This window comes from Callorhinus ursinus, unplaced genomic scaffold (genome assembly GCF_003265705.2).
Source record: "Callorhinus ursinus isolate GAN/ISIS: 27379988/994484 unplaced genomic scaffold, GSC_fseal_2.0 scaffold18, whole genome shotgun sequence".
Classification (NCBI taxonomy): domain Eukaryota; kingdom Metazoa; phylum Chordata; class Mammalia; order Carnivora; family Otariidae; genus Callorhinus; species Callorhinus ursinus.
This window is the reverse complement of record NW_027397080.1, coordinates 2,205,635-2,229,414: the sequence shown is the minus strand read 5'-3', so window position 1 is coordinate 2,229,414 and position 23,780 is coordinate 2,205,635. Positions and strand designations below refer to the sequence as shown.

Here is a 23,780-nt window from a genome sequence, read left to right as displayed (position 1 = left end):
TTGTTCCTCCTGTCTCACCTAGGGAGCTGGTATCCAGTAGCAGGCTTGACATCCACCTGAGTGCGTAACTTCACCTCAATACCCAGCATCCAAAAGGCATAAAAAAGGACCTTGGTGAGAAGATAATGCCTAATTTGGTAGGAAATGTCACTCCAGAGCCACTATTCCTCACCTCCAACCAATACCCCACCTATGCACGAAAGTGTACACGCACGCGCGCGCACACACACACACACACACACACACACACACACAGAATGCTTGCAGCTGCCTTCGGTCACAAAGAACACAGAGGTATCGATTCTATCAATCCTCAGCAAACAGTGCCCCCACCACCTCCACCCCGTTTTAGCTCCCCGGGGGCTGTCTGAAGCCAGGTATCCATGAGGATAGACAAGAGGCAAAAGTGTCAACCTAGCAAAGGAACCAGTTCTGTCTTCCATACCCAGGGAAGGACCCAGAGACAAAGGAGAAAAAGCAGTGGGGACAAAGGAGGCTGGGGAATTGGACAGCTCCCTAGAAGCAGCCCTCTCTCATCCCACCACTGGGCCTGCAGTTGAATCATCAGGGCCTTGTACCCCAGATAAAAGGGTAGCACAGCAGAATGGTTAAGAGACAGGACCCTGGAGCCAGGCTGCCTGGGTTTGAATCCTGGCTCTGTGTGTCTTAGGCAAGTTACTTAACCTCTCTGTGCCTTAATTCTCTTATCTATAAAACAGGAATAAAAGTACCAAGGTTTATTAAACGAATTACTATTTCTAAAGCATTAAGGGTAGTAAACACTATATACTTGTTAAAAAAAAAAAAAAAAAAGGATCTTCTTTTAACTCCTTCCTTCCAGGGCAATAACATGCAGCCCCACAACTGGAAGGACTGTCCTGAGCAGTGGGACCTGGCAAAGGCAGGAAGGTCCTGACAACAGCCGTCCCAGTAGGGTCCTTGACAGGTCTACTCCCAGCTCCAGAGGCAGAAGGCAGGGTTCCCAGTCCTCTTTTCACCTTGGCAGCCCCAAAGATCCAGGGACTCCCTGACTCAGCTGCCCTGTAGGCTGGGACATGTAAGCCTGCGAAAGGCGACACCTGGTCCCATAGCTTCCAAGCCCTGCCAGCAAAGCAGTGCTTCTCATACTCACATGACTTTCAAGTCCCAGTCTCCACAGGTGACAAAAATTGACTTGACGTTTGGATCTAAGAGGCCTTCTTTCGCCATCCACTCATCGACCCTCTGAAAAGTACACAACAAGAACAGATGAGATTTTCCTTTCTTTTTTTTTCTTCCCAAGTCTGTGAAGAGCCACACCAATGAAACACAGATAAGCTGCTTGTAATCGGAGCAGGAGAAAACTGTAATCTTATCCAGCCATGGCTCCGCTCTGGGCTCTCAGCCTTGGCTCAGGGCTATGGGGGCACCAGGAGGATGATCCCTGCAGGAAGATCCACAAACCCGAATGAGTGGGGAGAGGGAGCCCCTCCGCTGCCTCCCTGCCCCACTGCCTGGCAGCCCACCCCAGACGGGATAAGGACACATCCTGGTAAGTCGGTCCTCAAAAGCAAAGCCTAGCACAGACACAGGATGCCCTGGGCCATGAGAACAGGCTGGAAGGAGGCTCCAAGCAGGAACTCCAATCCACAGGTTCATTCATTCCCTTATTCATCTCACCCTCCCACCAAAGGTTTATTAACCAAATTTATGAATTTGGTTATTCCCGAAATGACGGTGAAGTTAATCTTCACTGTGAGTCTAGCAGAAAAAGCTCCCTTGCTGGGCTAGAACCCCACCTTGATCCCTGGGGTGGCACTGCCTGCTTCAGTCACTGAAAGCTCATATAAACTGGCCCAGGCTTTATGTTTCTCCTCTCCTGGTTGAGGACTCAAATTCAAATTCAGTGGACTCTTTTGAAGGCTGAGCTCAATTCCTAGACAGGGACAAAAACTGCTCCTAAACATACTTTAAGTTTTCTTTCCCTTCATCCCTTTGATCAGGTTTATTATTTGCACTCACACTGGAAGTACAAATACTAAAATCAGTATATAATGAGAGAATTATCAGAAGGCATTCCTGAAGCATTGCCTATTTTTCAGAAGATCCCAGGCATGGGGTGAGAGTACAGCAGATGACCACCACGCCACTCACAGAGAAGGATTAGCTTTTAAAGGCTATGTCGCAAAGTAGCCAGAAATGCAGGATTGAAAGTCAAACACATCCGGGTTCTAACCTTGGCTCTTCCATATCTTGGCTGTGTCACTGATAGGAAGTCACTTAAAAGTCATTTAACCTCTCTGAACTTCAGTTTCCTTCATCTATAAAACGAGGTAGGATGACTAACCTTACGGGGTTGTTTTGAGAATTAAATGTAATAATGTATTAAGTGCCTACCACAAAATAGACAGTAGGCTGAGAAGGTGAGAAAGGCAGATCATCATAATACAATATAATAGATGCAGCCCTGGAGAAGTGACCAGAATGCTACAGGACCAAGAGAAGGAAGTGACTAGCTCTATCTTTTACAGAAAAAGGAGTCAGAAAGGAAGGCTTCACAAAGACGCCAAATGAACTAGGGGACTTGGTGGTTGGGTTTCCCAAAAGGATGGAGCAGAGCAAAGGATATCCCAGGCAGAGGCAGAGGCATGATCATTTTATATTTGAGAAGCAATTACATGCTCAATGTCTGCGTCCCCCACCAGACTATAAGCACCATGAAGGCAGTGACTTTTGTTTTATTCACTGTCTAAATCCCTAACTCAGCAGTGTCTTCTCAATAGATACCTGCTGATTGACTGAAACATGAGTAGGGGATAGTGTGACCGATGTCCAGTGTGTAGAAAGGAGGGACAGGAAATGACGCTGAGGGTTAGGTGGGCCAGACTGTGAAGACTCCAGCAGGTAATGGAGAGCCCACTGAAATCATGAAGTAAGATTACTCCTAGCAGGTGTAGGCTAGCTCCCTGGGACATCTCAGAGATCCTGGAGGCCCAGTCCACACCAAAGCAGTCTTTGAGTAGGGCCAAGGATCCTAGGTCATTCCATGACTAGAGCAGTCCTACCTCTCAGGAGGTCAGACTGCTCCTTAAGCCAGACTGTGCAGACCCTCTTCACAGTCTGCACACCGGAGAATCCCCCTCAGCCCAAGAGTCTCCCTAGCAAGCTAAATTCAGGACTTTCTACTGCGGAATGGCTTGTCTCCCCAGCCACTATGGCCCAGTTGCACAGAAGGACACGCACACACTCACATTCATGTATCCTTTCCCAAGACTCTACATAAGAAAAGGAGTAAGGCAAACCTAGGGCTCCCTATGTCATTTAACCCTGCTCTAGCTCACTGGCCTTAAATCCCCAAGGTAAGTGCCCCATCTGCTGGGGGGGTGCTCCCCAATGCCCCAACTCCTAAAAAGTGGTCTTGGAAAAGAGAGCAAGACAGGATTGTCAGGAGCCAATGCCCAGCAGGATCTTTCCCATGAGAAGCACTTAATACTCACAGGGGTCCTTGGAAGCTTAGGACCTAGGCCATTCACTCATGCAATAGGTATTCAGTGAGAACCTTCTACTGTAAGCCTGTCCAGAGAGGTGATACATTTGTCCTGTACTATCACTGTCTTTTTCTGTCCTTTTCCTTCCCTTCTCCACTTAAGTGGATAAAGAGTTAGAGGAATCACCAAGACAATCCCCAATCAGCTGGGCTGGCCCTCCCAGCTACTGAAGGTCTAGCATGAGTCCTACTTGGACTAAATGAGTCAGGCAAACACCTAGCTGGCCACCTGCTCAGGGCCTTGGTTAGGACAAGAAGTCAGCTTTTTAGCTATATGACCAACTCAGGGCCAATGAGACAAAGTACAGCCCATTCTGGTCTCCTTGCCAGAGACTCCCCATTCAGGCAGATGCCAGGAATCTTCCCTCTTCACCCACAAAGTATGCTCAAGTATCAGAAAGTAGCTTTATGGATAAGACTCAGAATCCCCTGAGCATTCTGCTCCAGGGTGGCCTGAGGTTAGCAAGAGGAAGCCTCCTGAAGACCATCGCTCCCTGTCAACCAGCACAACCGAGGGGAAAAAAAAAATCCCATAAGCTCAATAGCTCTGGTTCAGTGCTGGCCTACAGCAGGCATCTTCCTCCTCAGATCCTGGCCAGCGACATTCCAGGGAATAGCTAGCTGCCTGCTGTCTGGCCTCCCTCAGGGGGCAGGCCCTGGCTGGGACAGAGGAAAGGATGGGTGGGGTTCCCACTTTCTCTTTGAGTCTGGTCTTACAGGGAGCAGTCGATGCTGAGGGGCCCCCTCAATCATAGGAGTGAATCTCCCCTCAAAAAAAGAGGGTCAGTGGGGCTGGGAGACACCTCAGAACTCATCTTCTCATCTCCCAAACTAGTGTAGGTACCTTCACACTGACCCGACCCAGAGCTTGACCAGTCAGAGAACCTAGGCTTGTACACTCCCAGGGACAGGGAGCATACCTGCCACTGGGTGAGCCTAAACCTGACTCCATCCTGAGGAGCCCAGGAATTCAGTCTCCATTTCTCTCTCCCATGAGACAGGGCCTCTTGGCTAAATAAAGAGATCTTCCCGCCTCTCCCGGCTACCACCCAACTTCCTCTAGGCTGATTACCTCCGGCGCAGACGTGCCCTGCTACCCCCCCACCCCCTCTGCTTCCTCCTGTGCTTTGATAGGGGCTGAGCTTTAGGTTTACTGGTCTTAAAGATAATAAAGTACCTAATGGGATCCACAGGCTTCTTCTCTTCTCCCCTCCCCCTAGAGAGGAGGGAGGGGGAAAGGGACCTTCCCCCTCCGTGAAAACCCCCAGGCCAGAAGGGGTGGGAGACAAGCTGAGGCCAAGCCCGGCCCTTCCTTATTCCCTCAGGCTGGAACACAAGAAGCAGCATCTTAACCTTTTCCAGCTCCCCGAGGAGAACATCCTAGAAGTGTGGTCTCCGCCAAGGGTTCTAAAGCCTTTCATTTGATTTCCCTCACATAGGCAATTGTCGTAATTATTCTGATTAGGAATCATTACCCAGCGCAGCCTCTGCACCCCTGACAGGCACAATGCATCCAGTGGCAGGCTGCAGTGGGGCAGGCGGGCCCAGCGCACCTCCTGGAGGAGCCGACAGCAAACAAAAGCCATCGATGGGGAGTTCTGGGTGAGTTAATGAAGCGCTCACATGCCACAGGCAGCCAACACTAAAGCTAAACAAAAACACCTTCAGTCCCTAGGGCTAGTCCTGCGGTCCCACGCTCGGCCCCCCTCTTCCACGACCCACCCAGCACCGGCTGCCCGCGCTGTCCAGCCCAGGGCCGGGGGCCAGGAGGGGGCGGGGGCCCTGTGTGGAACTCGGGGCAGCACTGGACATCCTGCCAGTAACCCTGACGGGAACAGCTGGAGATGACAGATCAATGGTTCAATACTCTCAACAGCATGTCACGGATGTGACAGCAAATGTTATTCTAATCAAGCCATAATCATAGTCAAATTACACGGCTACATTCTCAGGAGGGGAGGGAGAGAAAGGCAGCGGGAAAGGGTCCAGAGGTCAGGAATTAAAGGTCACTCAACCTACCTCCAGCACTTGCTGCAGGCTCGGCTGACCATCCACCATGGCTTGAATAATCCCGGTGAGCTGAAAGGAAAGAGAAATAGCCAATAGGTGGAACTGCAGGGTACAGGGTCTCAAAGCCAGACAGGATCCTTTCCTTTCTCCTTCCACCATAAAAGACTCTGGCCTGCAATGCTTTTGGCTCAGAACCTGCCAGAAGCCTTGGGAATGAAGTCCCAGGACATAAGGTGAACTTTCTCCACAACATCCTGCCCCAAGAGGGGGAAACACATCTACATGCTGACCAAAGGGTGTGTTTCATGCCCATTTCAGCTTTCACTTTGAAAAGAAAAGGAAAAAAAAAAAAGATTTTATGTGTCTTGTATTCAATAGGCTCAGTAAATCCCTACAAATTATGATCTAAAGTAAATTCACCTCCCAGCTTCACAGAAGTTCCTGTAGACCTTGAGGAATGCTCACATAGGACAGCAACACTTGGTTATCAAGTCTGGGTCTCGATGTCCAGCATTTCCCCATCTAACACCGGGGAAGAGCCGGGGGAACCCCACAGGCATCCACTCTTTACCCTGAATACCTGGGTCCTCAATACCAACTAGGCAAGCAAGAAATAGACACCTTTTTTTTTAAGATTTTATTTATTTATTTGACAGAGAGAGAGAGAGCACCAGTAGGCAGAGTGGCAGGCAGAGGGAGAGGGAGAAGCAGGCTCTCCGTTAAGCAGGGAGCCAGACGTGGCTAGATCCCAGGACCCTAGGATCATGACCTGAGCTGAAGGCAGACGCTTAATGACTGAGCCCTAGGCACCCCAAGAAACAGACACCTTTAACTGATTGGGAAACTCAGACAGAAAGGCCTAATAAAGGAACCTGGTCTAGAGAATTTCTGACTCACAGGCCTATGCTCACCCAGGTCAGGCCTAGGTTCAAACAAGCTTGTTGCTTTGCTTTGCTTTGTTTTGAAGTGAAAATATCCCTTGAATACAGACTAGGACAGACTGCCTCGGGGACCTGAGGCAGGAGGCCCCTATCCACAGACGTGAACCCAGCTGGAAATCACCATGCCCAATGTGCCCCTGGCTACTCCTACAGAGAGCAGCAGCTCAGGCTTGCTGGGGAACTTATTTTTTTTAAGTGTTGGGGGGGGAATTAAACTCCAATTAAACTATAATTACCTTTAATGAATATCAAATACCCAGCTCACAGGAACTGCCGGCTCTAAGAGGGAAGGTTAGTTTCTCATAGAGACTTACATGGAATGGTAATACACACCTTTTAGGGAAGAAATTTTCATTTTAAGAACGCTGAGTTCCTCTAGGTGGGTTTCTGTAGTTCATCAAGTCATTATTAGGTGGTATTTTAAGGAAGTGTAAGGACACAGCCACTCTATTTTATATTCCAGAAACTGTTTTTATATTAATCTGTATTTTAATTGGGTAACAGCTGCTGCCTACAGACTTCCCATGGTCTAAAAGGAAAATAAATTAGAAAGATTAACTACACTGTTGTTTCACAAGGCTTTAACCCACAGCATGCCCACCCGGCTGGCACCTCCACACCCTTTCCTTGCTTGGGAGACCAAAGAACTGCCCAGCAGAGGGAGGGCCTGAGCCAAAGAGAAAAAAAGTTGGTCCACTGAGGGCTAGGGGTGGGGCTGGGGGGTGAGGAAGAGCTCTGGGTCAGTGGCTTTAATCTTAACAGTGCTAAGACTCCTCTTTTTATTTAGTCAACAACTATTCATGGACAGCCTACAATGTACTGGGCCCCATTCCAGGAACTAGGGATCCAGCTGTGAGGAAAAACATGAAATCCCTGCCCTCCTGGAATCAGCATTCTTCTTGGCAGCCCCCTCTATGCCCAGCCCAGCCAGCATACAAAGCCTGTACATCTTCCAGAGCCACACCCTGAGCAGGCAGTTGCCCTGTGTTTTGTCTCAGGCACAGAGGGGCCAGAGTCCAGAGTAGGCTTGTTGCTGACTCCAGGTGCAACACCCAGATGACTGACGAGCACCCATGCACCCACCCCTGCCCTTCCTGGCCCCACTTCTCTCCTGCTTCATTCTTCCAGAGCCAAGCCATATCCCCAAGCTTGGAGCTGGGGCTCAGGGTCAGGACTATTCTGGAAAACCTACAGCCACTCTCACTTCTTGGAAAAGCTCTGGGATCTGTGTGCCAGTCTCACGTCTTGTCTGAGTTTTCTGGGGCAAGGGTAGGTCTACCACTTCTCTTGACTCCTACACCAAGGGTCACTGAGATGAGATGAACACTGAAGGGCTTCCAGAAAGGCTCACTCACAGAAGAAACCAATGGCACCCTTGTCAAGAGACCTCCCTCCTTGGAGATGGGACTTAGGTCAGCATCTATGTACTCCACAAGCACCTGCTCTGGGCCCAGGAAAATCACTCTTGTGCAGAGAGAAAGTCACTGCACTAAAAAGGAAAACCAGGGCACTGCTCTGCACAATCTCTCACTACAGACTAGGGCCCACCTTTTCCACCCTGGAGGTAGGGCTCCAGGGTCCTGGGGTTTTCTCACACTCCTGTCCAGTGGTCAGCAATCCTAGAATCATCAGCCTGGGAGGAGCCTAGTGAGCCCAGCTCTCTCTCTCTCCAGGCTTCCCAGATCACCTGTGGTTCAGCAAGACAAGGCTTACAGCTGAGCTCCTAAAGGGCTTGAACTCAACCCCCAGAGACACGGGGGCTTGAACTATTGGTTCGGCTAGAGGCATCCTTCCAGGGGGAGGCCTCACTCCCCTGTATGAATCCTTCCAAGGATGGACTACATCTTATCAGCTCCACCAAGGCACTAGATGAAGAGTGTGAAATTAAGAAATTCGTCCCTGTACCTGATACTGACAACCTAGAAGACATCTCTAAGACTTACACCAGAAGCCATGAAGGAGAGAGCTAATTTAATAAAATAAATACTGGAAAGTTCTACCTTAGGCTTAACTTAAATCCTTCATGCTGCAGTTTAAACCCAATCCCACTTGGGTTAATATATATTTGTAAAAAGCTTTCACATCCTCACAATGAAAGGTACTAGAGGAAAGCCAAGTATTATTAAGCTGAGAACCAGGGCTCACAGGCTAAACAGAGCTCAAAGACCTTAACCACTTAAAGCTGGAGAGGTGAGAGGAAGAATTAATGTGTGCTCTGTGGCTCCTTTCACCGAGGGATTACAGATTAACTCCCGCTTCTCCAGACTCAGAAACCGTAAGGCGAGGGGCTTTTGACCCTGACTGATAACATGACTGGTTACTGAGATCCCCTACCCACACAGGGGCTTTGTCCAGGAATGAGCTGGCTTCATCACAAACACTAGCAACTACAGGAAGCAGCCCAGGACACTCAATGCCAATAGCATGTCAGCATCCAGTGCTTTCTCCTTTCACAGTTTATCTCCAACACAATCGTATTCTGACACCAAGACAGTTTGTTGATTACATAAGCACTTGTCTCTGGTGTGCAATCTGATAATCAGACCCACTCTTTCTCCTCAGACAAAGAGACCAATAAATCTCACTCTTTATAAGTACAGGTGCAAGACAAAGCCCTTTACTGGCATTTAGCAAAATTGGTATTTTTTCTAGTTTTTTCAAGACAATGACAACAACAACAACAAAAAAAACTGCACATGGTCAGGAACTGTGCAGTAGCCCAGCTGCTAGATGCAGAGATCTGACGGGTTGGAGCAGATTCTAGAGGTGGTAGGGAAAGGGCTTGGGAAGGAATGAAACTTATCCCATCCCATCTCTGTCAGAAACAAGTCTCCAGGCAGACTATCACCTGGAACGAAGAAAGGACCTCAAGAAGGCTACTAACATGTCCATTACACAGAGCAGTTAAGAGTGTCTATATGTGAGCTACAGACCCACTCAAGGCAGCATCCCTCTTCTTGCTGCCCAGCACTGAGCCTGTTTCTCCCCTCCAAAAGCATGTACTCAGATGTGTACTCATGTGTCATGATGTGTGCACACATCACAGGCCAGGGTTCTTAAGAACTTCTTGTGCACAAGAGAAAATCCTACTAGAGGAGATGCTCAGGCACAATCCAGAGGTGCTGGGTTGTTCCTCATACCTACTAAGGAAAGATTCTCTCTGACTGTGATGATCTCTATCTCTACCCCAAAGGCAGCCACTGCCACACTGGACAAGGTCCCACAATGATGGCCCCCATCCCACGTCCATGCCTCTCTCTATATTACAACTCCATCTGGTATGGAAACAGAGCAATATTTAGATGATCTGAGGTCTTCCAAAGAAGACATAACTTACTCGAAAGAACGAGTTAGCAGGACAGTTACTTCGGGGCAGCAGCGGGGCGGCGGGCAGCAAGGTGTGGTTGACTACTCTTTGACAATATTCATTCATTTAAGGAACACATGTTAAGTGTTTACTTGGCACCAGACCCTAATGATGGGCCAGAGATGGATCAGATCCAGGTTCTGCCCTCAAGGAACTCACTCACGGTCTAGTGAGACACATAAGTAAATAAAGTACAAAGCATCTGATCAGCGCTTTGGGTGGTGGGACCAGCCATGGGCTTGGGGAAGGCTCCCCAGAGAAGGTGACCCTGAGAAAAGTCCTAGAGGGACAAGTAGGGGCAGGGGAGGAGAGTGGGAGCCGCATACAGGCAGGAGCTTCGTGTGCACAGGCAGACTGTGAGGGAGCGACCTTAGGTGAGGGAAGTGAGGGGGCATGAAGCAGGGAGATGTGAGGCTGGATAAAATGGCCAGGACCAGGTCAGGGAGAGTTGGAGGCTCTGGAAGCCTGAGGCGAAATGGCACCCTCGGTGCCACAGCTCAGTCACATCTTCACTTTCAGATAAGGCTTCTGGACAAGGGTCCCAACCCCACCGTGCCTCCTGCCCTCCAAATTATGTATGTGTGTCCAGGGGTGAAACTTTCTAAAAAAGGAAAAATAGCTCTCATCGTAGTCTCACAATCCCTCCTCCCTTATCCCCAAAAAGAAACAGCAGCAGCCCTGATCTCAAAAAGATCTCTCTTCCCAATACTCTCAAGAACCCACTCCTGCCCAGGGCTGAGCTCCAACAGCACTGTTCCATGCCTAAAGAACTAGTAACCTTTCCCAAATTTGGGTCTGCCCAGCTGCACCAGGCAGCCTAGCTGCAGCTGGAGCTCCCAGGGGAGAATCTGCACACAGAGAGGAAGAAGAGAAGGACGAGAGGATACTGCATTTTCAGGCCAGTGGAGGCTCAGGTAACTAGCTGGCTTAAGGAAAATCTTCCCTTTCCATAAGGAAGGGGATTTTTTTTCAAAAAGGGCAAAAAGAACAGATTAGCGCCCCCTGGTGGTATAGGTAATTTCCAGGGGCAAGGGGGAAAAAACATAGATCCCAGAGGGAGCAAGAATCTCAACATCATTAGTGGGAAGAACAAAGGGGCTGAGAGACTACACGCTTTGGCAGATGGATGCCTGCATCAAAGGCCTACCTGGGTTGGGCAGGAAACACTGGCATCAAGCCCAGCGACCCCTGAAACTTCATATCTGGGCTAAGTCAGCCTCAGAGCCCATGGGGCCCTCCCACCAGTGGCAGGCAGGCCCTTTCCCAGCATTCCCCACACCAAGACAATGGTTTGGGGGATCACTCAAGAACTTCCTTCCTCATGTTTCACTCATATGAAGAATGTAGATCGCTAAACAAAAGCACAATATCTCGAATGTACCCCAGCCCCAAATTCTTAAGAAGATTCCAGAAACACTCATGTTTTCCCATTACTTCTGCTACCACACATACTTGGCCCGTGATTCCACCACAGCCCCTGGCTACCACAGAGAGCATAACACGACACATCACAGGGGAAAGCAGTCACAGAAGGTCTCGGGAGTAAGAACTCTTCAGGGGCACCTCCTCTCTGCTACTAGTTCTTCTGAGCCTCTAGCAAGCATCAAGATCTCAGCCCAATTTCACAATCTGCAAAATGGGGCCAATACTAACCTGCTGGCAAGGTGACCGAGTACAACACTGGCACGGGATAAGGACAAAGACATTTCAGCCTCATATCCCACTTGGACTGCTCTTCTCATTCCTCAATGACAGGGTCCTGCTTCCCACAAACTCAACCAATGCTTCACGCAGGGCCTCTTTGCTCAAGGACAGAAAAACATCACCAGAGGCTAAGAAAGTCTGAACATAACCTCTCCTTCCAAGAAGCTGAAATCTTTACCTCTTGTCAAGAGGTGCCAAGGGAAATGGAACTGAAAAGTAGCTGAACCCCGGCAGTACCACCCTGGAGTGGTGCGGCACTACCACCCTGGAGTGGTGCAGCACTCCAAGTGCCTGGTCACCAGGACGGGTAGGGATGATAAGGGAGAGAAAAGGTTGGGGAAGCCGGGACAGATGGTGCCACTTCTCCTTGGGTCCCCAGTGACCACAGCGGTGCAAGCGGAGTGGCAGACTTTGTAAAAAGCCAACTGCTGGCTGGGTCCAATGTGCACCTGCCTTACCCACTAACAAGGCTCCAGCTGCCCCTAAAGCAGCATGGATAGTGCACCAGTGACCCAAAAGCTCCTGTCCCAGCAACCCGTGCTGCCCTGCTCCAGGGCCCTTACCTCTGTACAGAAGGGAGTAAGCTGTGGATGGACTACGGGCTGGACATACATGTGAAAGGTAGACTCAATCTCCATGGTCCGACCATTTAGCTTCAGGATGGGGAACTCGATGATTTCCTGGAATGGCAAAGACACAGAAAAAGAAGAATACATTTTTTTAACCAAACATTACAAGAAAGAGTCAAGAATGAGGGACTGTTTTGGATTCATTAGCTCTTGCCAGGCCAGACCCAAGACTGAGTGAGATGGTGCCAGCTCAGTTCCAATCCTAACCTTCCCACTGTTACTACCCTTACAGGTGGCAGGGACTAGACACACACCCCACCCCCACTGGAAAGGGGAAAGAAGACAGTAGTACAAGCTGCCCCAGTTTCCCCAACTGCTTCTCTGCCAGAGGCCTGTTCACTGGAGCCCATAAGAGTAGCCCCACCCTGTCCCCTTGCCCAGGCCTCTGCCCTGGATGGGCCTGGATCTCCAGTCACCTAGACAACCAGCCATAAGACCAATCACAGCCTTCTGCATTTGAAGCTTAAGCAGAACCGATGAGTTTCTTCATTCGTTCTTAAAAAAAAAAAAAAAGATAAATAATAAATAAAGCCAAAGGGGATATAAAGAGAAAAAGAAAACTGAGTAAGAGTAATAGGACCTGGTGCCTCCCACCTTTCTTTCAGGCAGTACACCCTCCCCCACCCTCTCCCCCCCAATCACTTAGCCAGCCCTTCCCAGTCCACTGGAACGTAATGGAAGAGAAGGAGGAGGAGTGACAATTTGTTTGGTGTCTCTAAGATTAATTTGTCTCCGTTATTTAATAGAGATGCACAGCACCAAGGTCCTGGTGTGCAAACAGGCTTGCAGAACGCTGGCTGTGCAGCGCGCCTCCTACATCGCTCCTGGGAAGGGAGGAATGCACCAGAGGGGGGAGAGGGCAGGAGAGCACACACGCATCAGAGAGAAAAGGGAAAGCAAGGAGAGAGAATAAAAAAAATTATTGCTTTTTAATATTCAAAAACAGTTTGCAAAATTTAATCAAAGCAGAGGAAAAGCTAACATTTTTACCACTTTGACATTTTTATTAGCGCTTTCATAAATTTTTAAAACATGAATGGAATTAGTTTACAACACAAAAAAAAAACTGCCCTGAAAACATCTGGAAGAGACAAATAGGAAATAATAAAAAAAATAAATAAAAGCAAAATCCTCCGAGTAAAATTAGCATGTGGAAAAGGCCTCCACTGCAGAGAGCGAAGGGGGGCTTGGCCCACTCCGTGGCCCCAGTAGTCAGCTCCAGCAGCATCCCTACTCCAGGTCCCCGGTTCTGGAGGGGACCTTTCTAGTATCACTAAAATCAAGGCAAACTGGTTCTCTCCAGGGACAACGTGGAGGAGCAGCACGGAAGCTGTTGATACCTGACCGCGAGCAGGACATGGACGAGTGGGAAGAGAGAACAAATGGCCAATCTCCTCAATGTCCCAGGGCAGCCAGGTAGCCTCTCCCTCAAACACAGCTGTGACTATCGGGCTTGTTTTTAAAGCATCTATTTTTATCCAACACATTACAGCAGGACTGAAGACCAAATCAAGGCAGTCAGATTTCATGACCGAAAAATCCAAAGGTTCTGCTTGCCTGGTCTCCCCAGCTGATCCCCCAAAATGGGGACACTGACAGGAGCCCCCTGAGATAGGAAGGGCAACAAGGCTGAGGCAGAGGGGCCGGGGCAAGGAGGTCCCAGCTTTGCTTAAATTAGGTGACACCTTTCCTCCCAACTTGAAGAGATGGGGGGACTTATCCCCCAAATCCCTGGGCCTCTCTCACTCCTCACAAAGCACTCCTTTGCAGACCTGGTAGAGGACAGTTTTGTGCTGAAAAATAAAATGGAGGCACACATACACACAAAATACATTATCGGTCCCCCTGAAAAAAACAGATGTCCAAGATTTCCAAACACTAACTCTGAAGTGGGGCTCATCGGATACCTGAATTTCTGATGTATCCTGCTTCTCCAACTATGGAGAAGCAGCACTTTCCCAGTGGGAGCTCCACAGCCTGGTTAGTTTGGCTGCCCTGGTGTCTAAAGAAACAAATACAGCCAGTTCCTCACTAACAATGTTAGCTGGGCCCACAATGAAATTTAACCTGTGACACAACTGTACTTTTCATTTAAACTTTCATTTGGAGAGAAGCAGTGTTTGGAGACCTGCAGTTTGTCCTGCTAATAAAGACAAGTGTTGGGACCTTTAAGGATGCCATTCATCTCTGGCTTTTATTAAATTCAATTTTCTTAAGCCTATGATACATTATGAAATTAGGAGTTGACATTCCTCTGGAAACAAAAATATCTATCAAACATAAATAGAAAAAAAGCCCTCTATTACCAAGAATTTATGGCTTAAAGTTGATCTCTTTCCACTTTTTTACAAGCACATGGTTTGTTTTAGATATCTGAAATGTTATTATAGATCTAGAATTTCATTAGTATTTATTATAAAATAGTAAGCGCTTCAGCTCCTGTTCTGACCAGCACCAAGTCGGCATCCCCAGTAGATTCTCTGAAAACTTGGCCTTTGGGTTTCCCCACTGCAGCTTGCTCTTCAAGCTCTCCTGCTGCTGGCTTCCTCACCCCTAGGGAAATGGAGCCAACCTCTGCTCACACTCAGTAGCACCCTCCCAGAGAGGAAGAATAAGCTAGCTTCAGCTCTAAGCAAAAAGACGGGGAGGAGATCCCCAGGAGGCCTGGGGGCCAGGGACATAGTGGATTGGACCTATCATAAACATACCTCTCCAGAGTCACTGGCCCGTCAGCCAGGCCTTCTCCCCAAGACCAACAAGAGGGACTTTCAATAGCCAATCTTAGAACATGACTTTGCATGGGCCCCTTCTCAGCACCATCAGCAGCTGTTGTAACAACGACCTTGCACACTGGCAAACTCATTTAAGCCAATGAGGATGCAAAAGAGGAGCTTCTGATGGAAGACCCTCTGGGGAGTCAGAGCACAAAGGATTTCACTTAGGTACTTCTTACCTTCCCATATTACCCAATCAAGACCAGAACCTCAAAATCCTGGCCCCAACAGCCCATTCATGGGAGAGGAACCCTAATCTCTACCAAGGGGGCATGACTCTGCAGCCAGTGCACCTGGAGCAGGCCAAACACTTCAACAGTTTTCGGCTCATAAGGATCGCAATGGTAACACCAAAGTTACAGGTTGATCACATTAATTCCAACCCAGGAGCTCAGGAGGATGTGCCTACGTGCTAGCTTCTGAGGGCAGTCACTCCGATAATGAAACTGTTATTCCTGCCTCTCCTCCTTTTCCCTCCCTCAATCTCCTCATTCCCCTGGGAAGAGGGAAGTTTTTAGCAGTAGTTGAGTGTCTGCTTGTGCAGAGGTAGCACCAGGAATGAAAGAAGAACCAGTGTGTGTTCACCAGCCCTCTCTTCCTGCCCTAAGAACAGTTTCCCAATTCCTTACATCTGTATGTCATTCACATTCAATTAAACTACCTGAGCAGCATCTACTGGGTGCAGGGCACTGTACCAGTGTTAGAGTGGGATTTAGAAAGATGTAGCCTCTGCTTTAAGGAAGTGCACAGACTAGTGAGCAGAGAAGATACTGAACAAATAATGAACAATGCACTACGATAAATTCTTAGCGGAGGGACATACTGAGTGTTAGGACTTTCAACTTATAGTGTGCTTGCAAATACATTTTCTTATCTTACCCTTATTAATCCTGGAAGATAGGTCATAGCAGCAGCAGCAGCAGCAGCTCATAAACCAACACTATGAAGCACCTACTATTTACCAGGCAGGGACTGGGTGTGGAGGCAGAGACAAATACAATGAGATGTGGCTCCTCTGTCTGAGTCTGGACAAAGGGTAGAGAGGAGCTGGCCCTGACACCCTTGGGGACACATGGAAAATGGAATCATTTCATTCCTTCCATTTGTTGTTTACTACGTGGCAGACTGTCTGCTAGATGCGTAACAGGAACGACCTCATTGAAGCCTCCTAACAACTCAGGAGGTGGGAATTGCTATGATCCTTATTTTACAGATAAACTAAGGCCCTAAAAGAAGCGGTCACTTGCTCAAGGTTACACTCCTTGTGAGGGGCAAAGCTGGGACTCCAAATGGGGAAAAGAGACTTAAAGAGAACAGCTTTCAAAATATGACGGGTCAAGAGCTGATTCTTCCAGACTGACAGGCTGTCTTTAGGAAGCTCGGTCTGCTGTCTCCTAGGAAGAGAGACTGCTCTCGAGTTACAAGAGCACTGAATGCAGCCTACCCGGGCAGAAAGTCCTGGAGGACCATTGCCGCACAGGCTCCACTGCAGCTGCAGTGACACAGATGGTGCTTTGCCCTGAGCTCGGGGATGGTGGGAGCCTTAGGTTTGCATCTCCAGCACCCAGCTCTGTCCTCGCATGTAGACTGCGCTCTCTGCGCTTCTGGTGAGTAACATCTGAGGGGGCCAATAAAGGGCAAGGTAGAAGCCAAGCACATGGCTCTAAGAGAAACATCTCTGTTTTTACAGAGCTCTCCACAGGTCAGGGAGATGAAGGTGACAAACAGGGTAAAGATGGTGGTGGAGCCAGGATTCAAACCCAGACATAGAACACCCCAAAGCACTTTCTGTCTCTCATGCTGAAGTGCTTTCTCGTCCTCCCCCAACTGCTGCAAACCACCAACATCCCAGTTTTTTGTCTGTCCAGACCAAGGGTTTCCTGGAACGTAGAACTTTCAGAGCTAAAGCTGGGACAGCTGGTCAACCTACCTGTCCACAAGCTACCTGCACCACTAGGTTGTCCAAGGATAGAGCATAATAGTCTCCAAAAGTTGGTCTGCTGATGGTGGATAGGAACTAGCCACAATTTGACAACTCAGGACAAAAGCCTCAGAACTTGGATTGTTCAAAGTATCCAGGGTTCCAAATCTCCCGTGTCTCCCTCAATAAAATGTCAGCAGCAAACCTTTGTTTTTTTAAGGGGAGGGAAGACAGATAAAAAGGAAGCACCAAGTAAATATTCTTTTACCTTTTTAAGTGAGCAGAGGTATAAGTTGGAGCAAAGGTTTTAGACATAGCTGTTTTTGCTCAACGAGGAACACTAGAGATTATCTTGATTAACTGAGGACAAAAGTGCAATAGAATCTCAAGTGAAATTTCACAACTACAATCAGTAGATTACAAGAAATAAATGTGTAGGTTGCTTTCAGGGTATTCAAACTCCCTTCAACTAAAGTGTCTTCAGTGATAAGATTATATATTTGAAGACAGAACAACAACAAAAGGATTTTTAAGAAGGGACTTAGGTTAGACTGCTGGAATTTCTTGACAATGGGACAGAAGGTTTAATAGCGTTCTTATAGACTTTTTCTCCAAAGCACAGATTCTCCTTTGCCTGAGCTGATGGTTCTATGGTCCCGTCTGAAATAAGGGAATCAGCAAAAAATTTTTCACGACTTCCTCCTCTCAACCTAGGAACCGGCATTTCTTCAATTTACAGATGGCAACAACTAATCTATCCCTTCCCTCCATCCTATGAAGGAAATTCCAAAATGTGCAACACCGCTGCACAGAAAGGTTTGGTAAATCCAAAAGCGATATCACACCACAAGGTAGAAAAAGCAGTACATGGCTTTTATAAAACATGAGTTTTATGCAAATACTTGGTTTTTGGCTACAAGTCACATGCAAAGGCAGGCCCTTCCTCAAGGGATCAAGGAGCCTCCTGGCTACAGGGAAGAGGGGAAGTTGAGAGGGGAAAGTGAGGGCTGCACTGGGCAACGAACAGGGCACGGTTTGCTTAACAGTTTCTCCCTTGGGGGGGAAAAAAAGACATTTTATGCACAAGGAGCTTATTTCTTAAACAAACACTCGTGGTTTTGATTTACACCACAGCCTGCTCCTAAATAATTTATGGCGGGTTAAATTTATTGCCGAGCCCTGGCTGGCTGCAAATTCGAATTGCCAAATAATTAGATTTTAGGGCAAAGCTTATAAATTACCCGTCGATTTGTCCAGACTTGTTTGTCAGTTGCTTTGTGCTTCGGGTCATCTTTGGCATTTGGCTGTTTGGGTTTTAATTGCTGATTTACACTTTGACAGATGAGAGCTGATGCTCAAAGTTTCAGGACAAGGAAGGGTAAAAAATTGGAGCTTTAAAAGGCTGATTTTTCACCTACATGTCCCTTTTCACTATCCCCATAGACCCCAAAGCAATTAAAATGTAGAAAAGAGGCTGAAATAGACACTGCTATTCTTTATTGGGGGGGGTGGAGGGTGGTGTACAGAATGCTTTATAATTTACTTTTACTGAAATCTGAATTTAAAAAACAAAACCATAATACCAATAAATGAAGGAGACCAAAAGTTTTCAAAACTGCATCCTCACCCAGGAGAGTGTGCATGCCTGTGTCTACCTTCACGTGACTCTGGATCCGCCTCAGTTCAAGCATTTTTACATGTTCAATTGTAAGTAACTGCAGATATTAGTGGCCTCTGTGAAGCTGACCCTCCAGGGCAGCAAACAACCAAATGATTCCTTTGTAGCTACCTGTATAGATATTGGTCATAAAATTAATTTAAGCAAATCTCAGGGTTGTGTGCAGGAGAGGCCCCCCAGAGGCAGGACTAAGGGAGGGCATGGAAATAGAAGGGTTCTGGGTCCAAATTACCATTCCAGTAGAGGAAAAAAATCTCTCTGGGTGGTGCCTCAGCTCTACCCACTACGCTGATAGAGGGCCTAAAGGCTTTCTCTAAGCTTCCTGAAGGAGGGCCTGCTTCCCAGCCATCTGCTATATCCCAATACCTTGCAATGATGCCATGATTAAGAATACTACTAGTAAGAGCTAACTCCTACAGCTATTGTATGTCAGGCACTGTTCTAAGCACTTATATTTTATCCTCCCAACAGTCCTATGAGACCGGCGCTTTATAAAACCCCTTTTTGCCAACAGGGCAATTGAGGCATAGAGTATAAACAACTTGCCCAAGGCAAGTCATACTGTTAGTAGGTGGTGGAGAGGGCTCAAATCCAGAGTCCAGTTCTGGAGTCTATGCTCTGAACCATTATGCTATATTGCTTCTCATCAGAATAGCCTCTCCCTCAGTTTTCCTCACCCTGGAGGTCCAGAGTGCACATTCTGGGACTTGGGCACATGCAGCCAATGACTGTTCGTTTAATCAACCAGTAAGGTGAGGAAAAGTCATGTAATGCGCTCAGGATCACAAGATGAATCAGAGGCTTGGTTAGTCAAAGACCATTTTTCCAATGAGTGTAAATACTGCACTAAAGATCTACTATTTGGGGGTAACAGGTGATCAGGAGAGGCCCAAGCCCACTCAGGCAGACAGAGGTTCTGGTCAGGTAACTTGGGTAGGAGACCAGAGAAACTGGCTGGGCTTCAGGAGACCCTGCTCCTAAAGGGGCTGCTGGTCTCTTCATAGAAGACTTATCTCCATGGGTGCTTCATAGATTCCCTGTTCTTTGTACAAAGCTGCCAGCCAGAAGCCAGGACAGGTAAACGGTTGTGCTGGCATGACAGTAGATTTTTAAAATCACTGACCATGGAGCAAGCAATACACAAACTGACATCCTGCCTACAATGCGCTGAACACTTTTCTCACACATTGGCTCATTTGATCTTACATCTCTGTAAGGCAGGCAGGAATCATTGCCCTATTTTATAGACGAAAAAGCTAGGGAGGTCAGTGGGTCTCAAAGCATGTTTCCTCACAGGCAGCATCCCATCACTTGGGAATTTATCAGAAATGCAAATTCCTAGCCTCCACCCCAAACTCTGGATCAGAAACCCTGAGGTTGGGGCCAGTAATCTGTGTTTTAACCAGCTCTCCACGTGATTCTGATCACAATTCTGATTGCTAAAGTTTAAGGACCATTGGTCTAGACTACAGCAGTGTCTCTCAGACTTCAAATTACCCAAAGATCTTGTCAAATTACAGATTCTATTTAGCGCTGGAGTAGGGCCTGATATTCTGCATTTCTAACAGGCTCCTACATGATGAGGATGCTGCTGGTTCTTGGACCACACTTTGAAAAACACAGATGTAGTCTAGAACATCTATGAGAGTACCTCCTTATCACAGATATACTGACCAAGTGAGAATATGAGCCACAGGTCTTAGTCCCTTTCTCAGAATAAACCCTTACCTGGCCCACTTTCAAGCACCTGGGACAAGACCTTTAGATCTGCCAACCACTCCTGGCTCTTGCCATCAGATATTTCATTCTCCTTGCTGCCACAATCAGGGTAGAAAAACTGGCATGTCACATCCCAGAGCTTTAATGAGCAAGCCGGTAACTCTCTGCTAGGGAGCCAACAAGAGATCTTCTTTCATGACAATGCGTGCTCCCTCGAAGAATACTGTCAGGATCAGGGCATCAGCTACCCACAGAGCACTCATACTATCCTCTCCAGAAAAACACCTTCCTTCTGTCTAACTGAATCAAAAAGCAGTTCTGGATACTTCTCCAATGAAGACTTCTTGAGAAAGACCTGTGGCCACAGATCTGGAACAGGATCCTGGCAATTCCTGCAAATATCCTGAGGCACCAAACTGGGGATTCCTCACCAACATCAACCAGCCGCCACATTCTACACCATCACCATTAACTTCCTTTTAAGGCCTACCCCTGGCCTTGTTTCTCTAGTCACTTACCTTTCTAGTGAAAGTAGACCTTATCAAAATGGCATGTTTCATATTCCATTCTTCAGTGCCTACCTCCTCTGTTCCCAACCACCAATCCCTTTCAGTCCACCAGTTGGCCTTTCATTCAAATGCTGCTAGCAGTAGGGACAGAAAAAAAACCAACCCGTGAACAATGCAGACAGACCCCCTGGAACTCCATTTTCAAACATCACAATCTCAAGCCAGGGCTCTTAGTTGCTATCACACTTTTGGAGAGCAAGATTCCAAGCTTTCTTTCCAGTTATCATCCTATCTACCTAATCATCACTACCTACCTCCCCTAGGCCAATGGCCAAACGGTTCATCAAAAAGATCCTACTTACAACACCACTAAGGAACTCACCTTGTTGGTTCTCCCTGATAATGACTCTTCAGTTTGGAGCACCCCATTTACAACAACCATAGGTTCCACCTTTACCCCCTGCCAAATCTCTTAGCACCGCTGACTCCTAGGGGCCCACCAGTATCCAAAGGAACTACCAGCTACTTGGTTCTCAAGCTCACTTCTTTCCCAGCACATCTAAAAGCTACAACACATAACTTCCTCTCTCCATACCCATCATCACTACCTTAGTCCAACCCACTAACAACTCTTCCAAATAATGCCTCCTAATTAGGTTCCCCATGTCCATTTTTAACCCCTTGGAACATCTTCCCCACCATTCCCATGAATTCTGGCTTGCAACATCTCTTTCTGTTTCTTCTATTCCATTCAATAACACCTTCACATTTTCTCTTCTGGCTCACCAACTTTGCCCCCAGCCTCACCTTGGACTCTACACTCCTTTCCTTTCAGCAACATCAGTATCTCCAAATAAGAGCTTCTGCCAGCATTTACCCTTCAGGCCAACCCCTGGCTAGAAGGGCCTCCCTAGAACTAGACACTGACCACAGCACTGGAACAGAAGTGGACTGATCACATAACAGATGTGTTTTCCTGCCCACAGACCAAGATCGCCCACTGGCCACTACAGACAGGGATAGGACCAAAACAGCAGCCAATTCCAAGGTACCTGAACATCAGATTAAAAGCTTTGCTGATGTTTGTCTCTCTCTCCAGAGTCCACTTACCTCCTTTCTGATATCTCAGCACCAAACAGGGCTTTGCCCATGACAGCACTCTAGAAGGTACAAACCCTTCTCTGCCTGTCCCAGCCTGCTCACCCTCTGCTGCAGACCTGCCAGCCTGGGGGGCTAGTGTCAATCTGGGAACACTCTTGTTTCAGGCTTTTAGGCTATGACTCAATTTTCACAGCGAGAGCTCAAAACTCATCACATAAATGTATAGCTGTGGGTTGTTTTTTTTTTTTTAAGTATTGTGAACACCCAGGATAAGAGAATAAAAAATAATCACCCCAATAGCATCTTAATCAAAATGATGCAGGACCCTTTTCCCCAACAAGACAAAGAGATGGAGAAAGCATCTCCTAATATCAGTTTCCTCATGTCAAACAACTGAGCTCAGTCTACAAGGTAAGGAATGTAATCAATATTGGAGAGAAGAAAAACAAGATAGGATGGAGGCAAGGAGAAGTGAAGCCTATGGACCTACCCTAAACACTCCTTTGGATTTCACTTCCTCACTACCCCACCCCAAATTCCCCGTTTTCCTTCTATGGCTGTGCACCTGTTGCTGCTGCTCAGAGAGAGAGCTCACCCCCCATCTCGAAGCCCTCTAGTCACCTCTGCTCTAGCACATTTTCTGTTGTTACCCAGGCCCACCTGCCTCTTCCTTAATCCTTCCATTGCATCTCTCGACGTTAGGGAGCCAGTTGCTTATCTGTTTGATGGATCTAAACCTCCCCAGTCTATGGAAGGTAGGTCTTCCCAAAGGATGTCTCACAGATCCAGATCCAAACTGCCAGTACTTTTAGAGGGTCACAGGGAGGTGCTGTGTCATTCTCCAGCCCTTCCTTCTCCCTGAAGGCCTAGCAGCCCAACCCCGTGCTGCCCTTAATAGCATCTGGGGTATCCAATTAGCCCTCCCCGGCAATGCCTCAGGGCCTCAGCTCACATATTTTTTTTGTTGACCCTTACATTTTTGCCCACACTTTATTGGCTAAAATTCTCTCAAATCTCTCCTAGCCTTCATACTCTCACAGATCCCACTAAGATCTTCTAGCTTGCAGGGCTCCTGGGTAGTTCAGTCTGTTAAGCGTCTGCCTTTGGCTCAGGTCGTGGTCTCAGGGTCTTAGGATTGAGACCCACATCAGGCACCCTGCTCAGCAGGGAGTCTCCCTCTGCTCCTCCCCGCCCTCCGTGCTGCTCATGAGGGCACGCTCTCAAAAAAAATTAAAATCTTAAAAAAAAAAACCAACAAACATCTTCTGGCTTGAATGTGAGAAATACCATACAACCAATAGAAATAATCCTACTAAACAAACAGTGAAATATTTGTCAGTTCAAAGTCTTCATTCTCTCTCTTCCTCATTTTCAACACTCCCACAAACAACCCTGCAATCCAGGTCAGTTTTTCAGCCTTAGGTCAATTCATCCTGGCTTACTCTGTGAGCACCTTCTTTCATTCCTGCTACAACAATTCTGAGAGGCCATAGGCTGACCTGGCTCTCTTGGATCTCCTAAATTTCTCTAACATCAAGCCTATGCAACCCCTCCTCCACACCATGAGCAGGGTTGATCATTCCCCTCCTTTGAGCTCCCACTGCACCAAGTACTGACCTACATGATATAATCAAATGCTTAACAGTGATTACATGTAGGTCTACCCTCCTCGACTATGAGCTCTTTGAGGGTAGGGACCATTTCTCACTTGTTTCTATGTCCCCGGGATCTAACACAGAGCTTGAAGTTGCTATCCAAAGAGTAGAATGAGGCCTTTTCATTGCCTCTAAGGTGGTTACAATAAGGTCCTCCCCATTCCTTTGCTTACTTGGTTGGTTTTGTCGTATCCAACAAAAACTTTAAAAGGCAGCTCACTGTCACTGTTCGTTTACAGTCCCTGA

At 47.6% G+C, this 23,780-nt stretch overlaps 1 protein-coding gene across 10 annotated transcripts in view; it reads right to left on the bottom strand.

Moving 5' to 3' along the window:
• Positions 1-23,780, bottom strand: part of ERI3 (ERI1 exoribonuclease family member 3) — a 125,102-nt gene that overhangs the window by 80,211 nt on the left and 21,111 nt on the right. For all 10 annotated transcript variants that reach the window (XR_012381253.1, XM_025855984.2, XM_025855990.2 and 7 more), the window contains 3 exons: positions 12,112-12,228; positions 5,546-5,605; positions 1,133-1,224 (listed from right to left, as the gene is read on the bottom strand). Coding sequence is in view for 9 of the 10 variants with exons in the window: in XM_025855984.2 (XP_025711769.1) it covers positions 1,133-1,224; positions 5,546-5,605; positions 12,112-12,228 (269 nt within the window). In the remaining variant the exon portion in view is untranslated. The remainder of the gene's footprint in view (positions 1-1,132; positions 1,225-5,545; positions 5,606-12,111; positions 12,229-23,780) is intronic.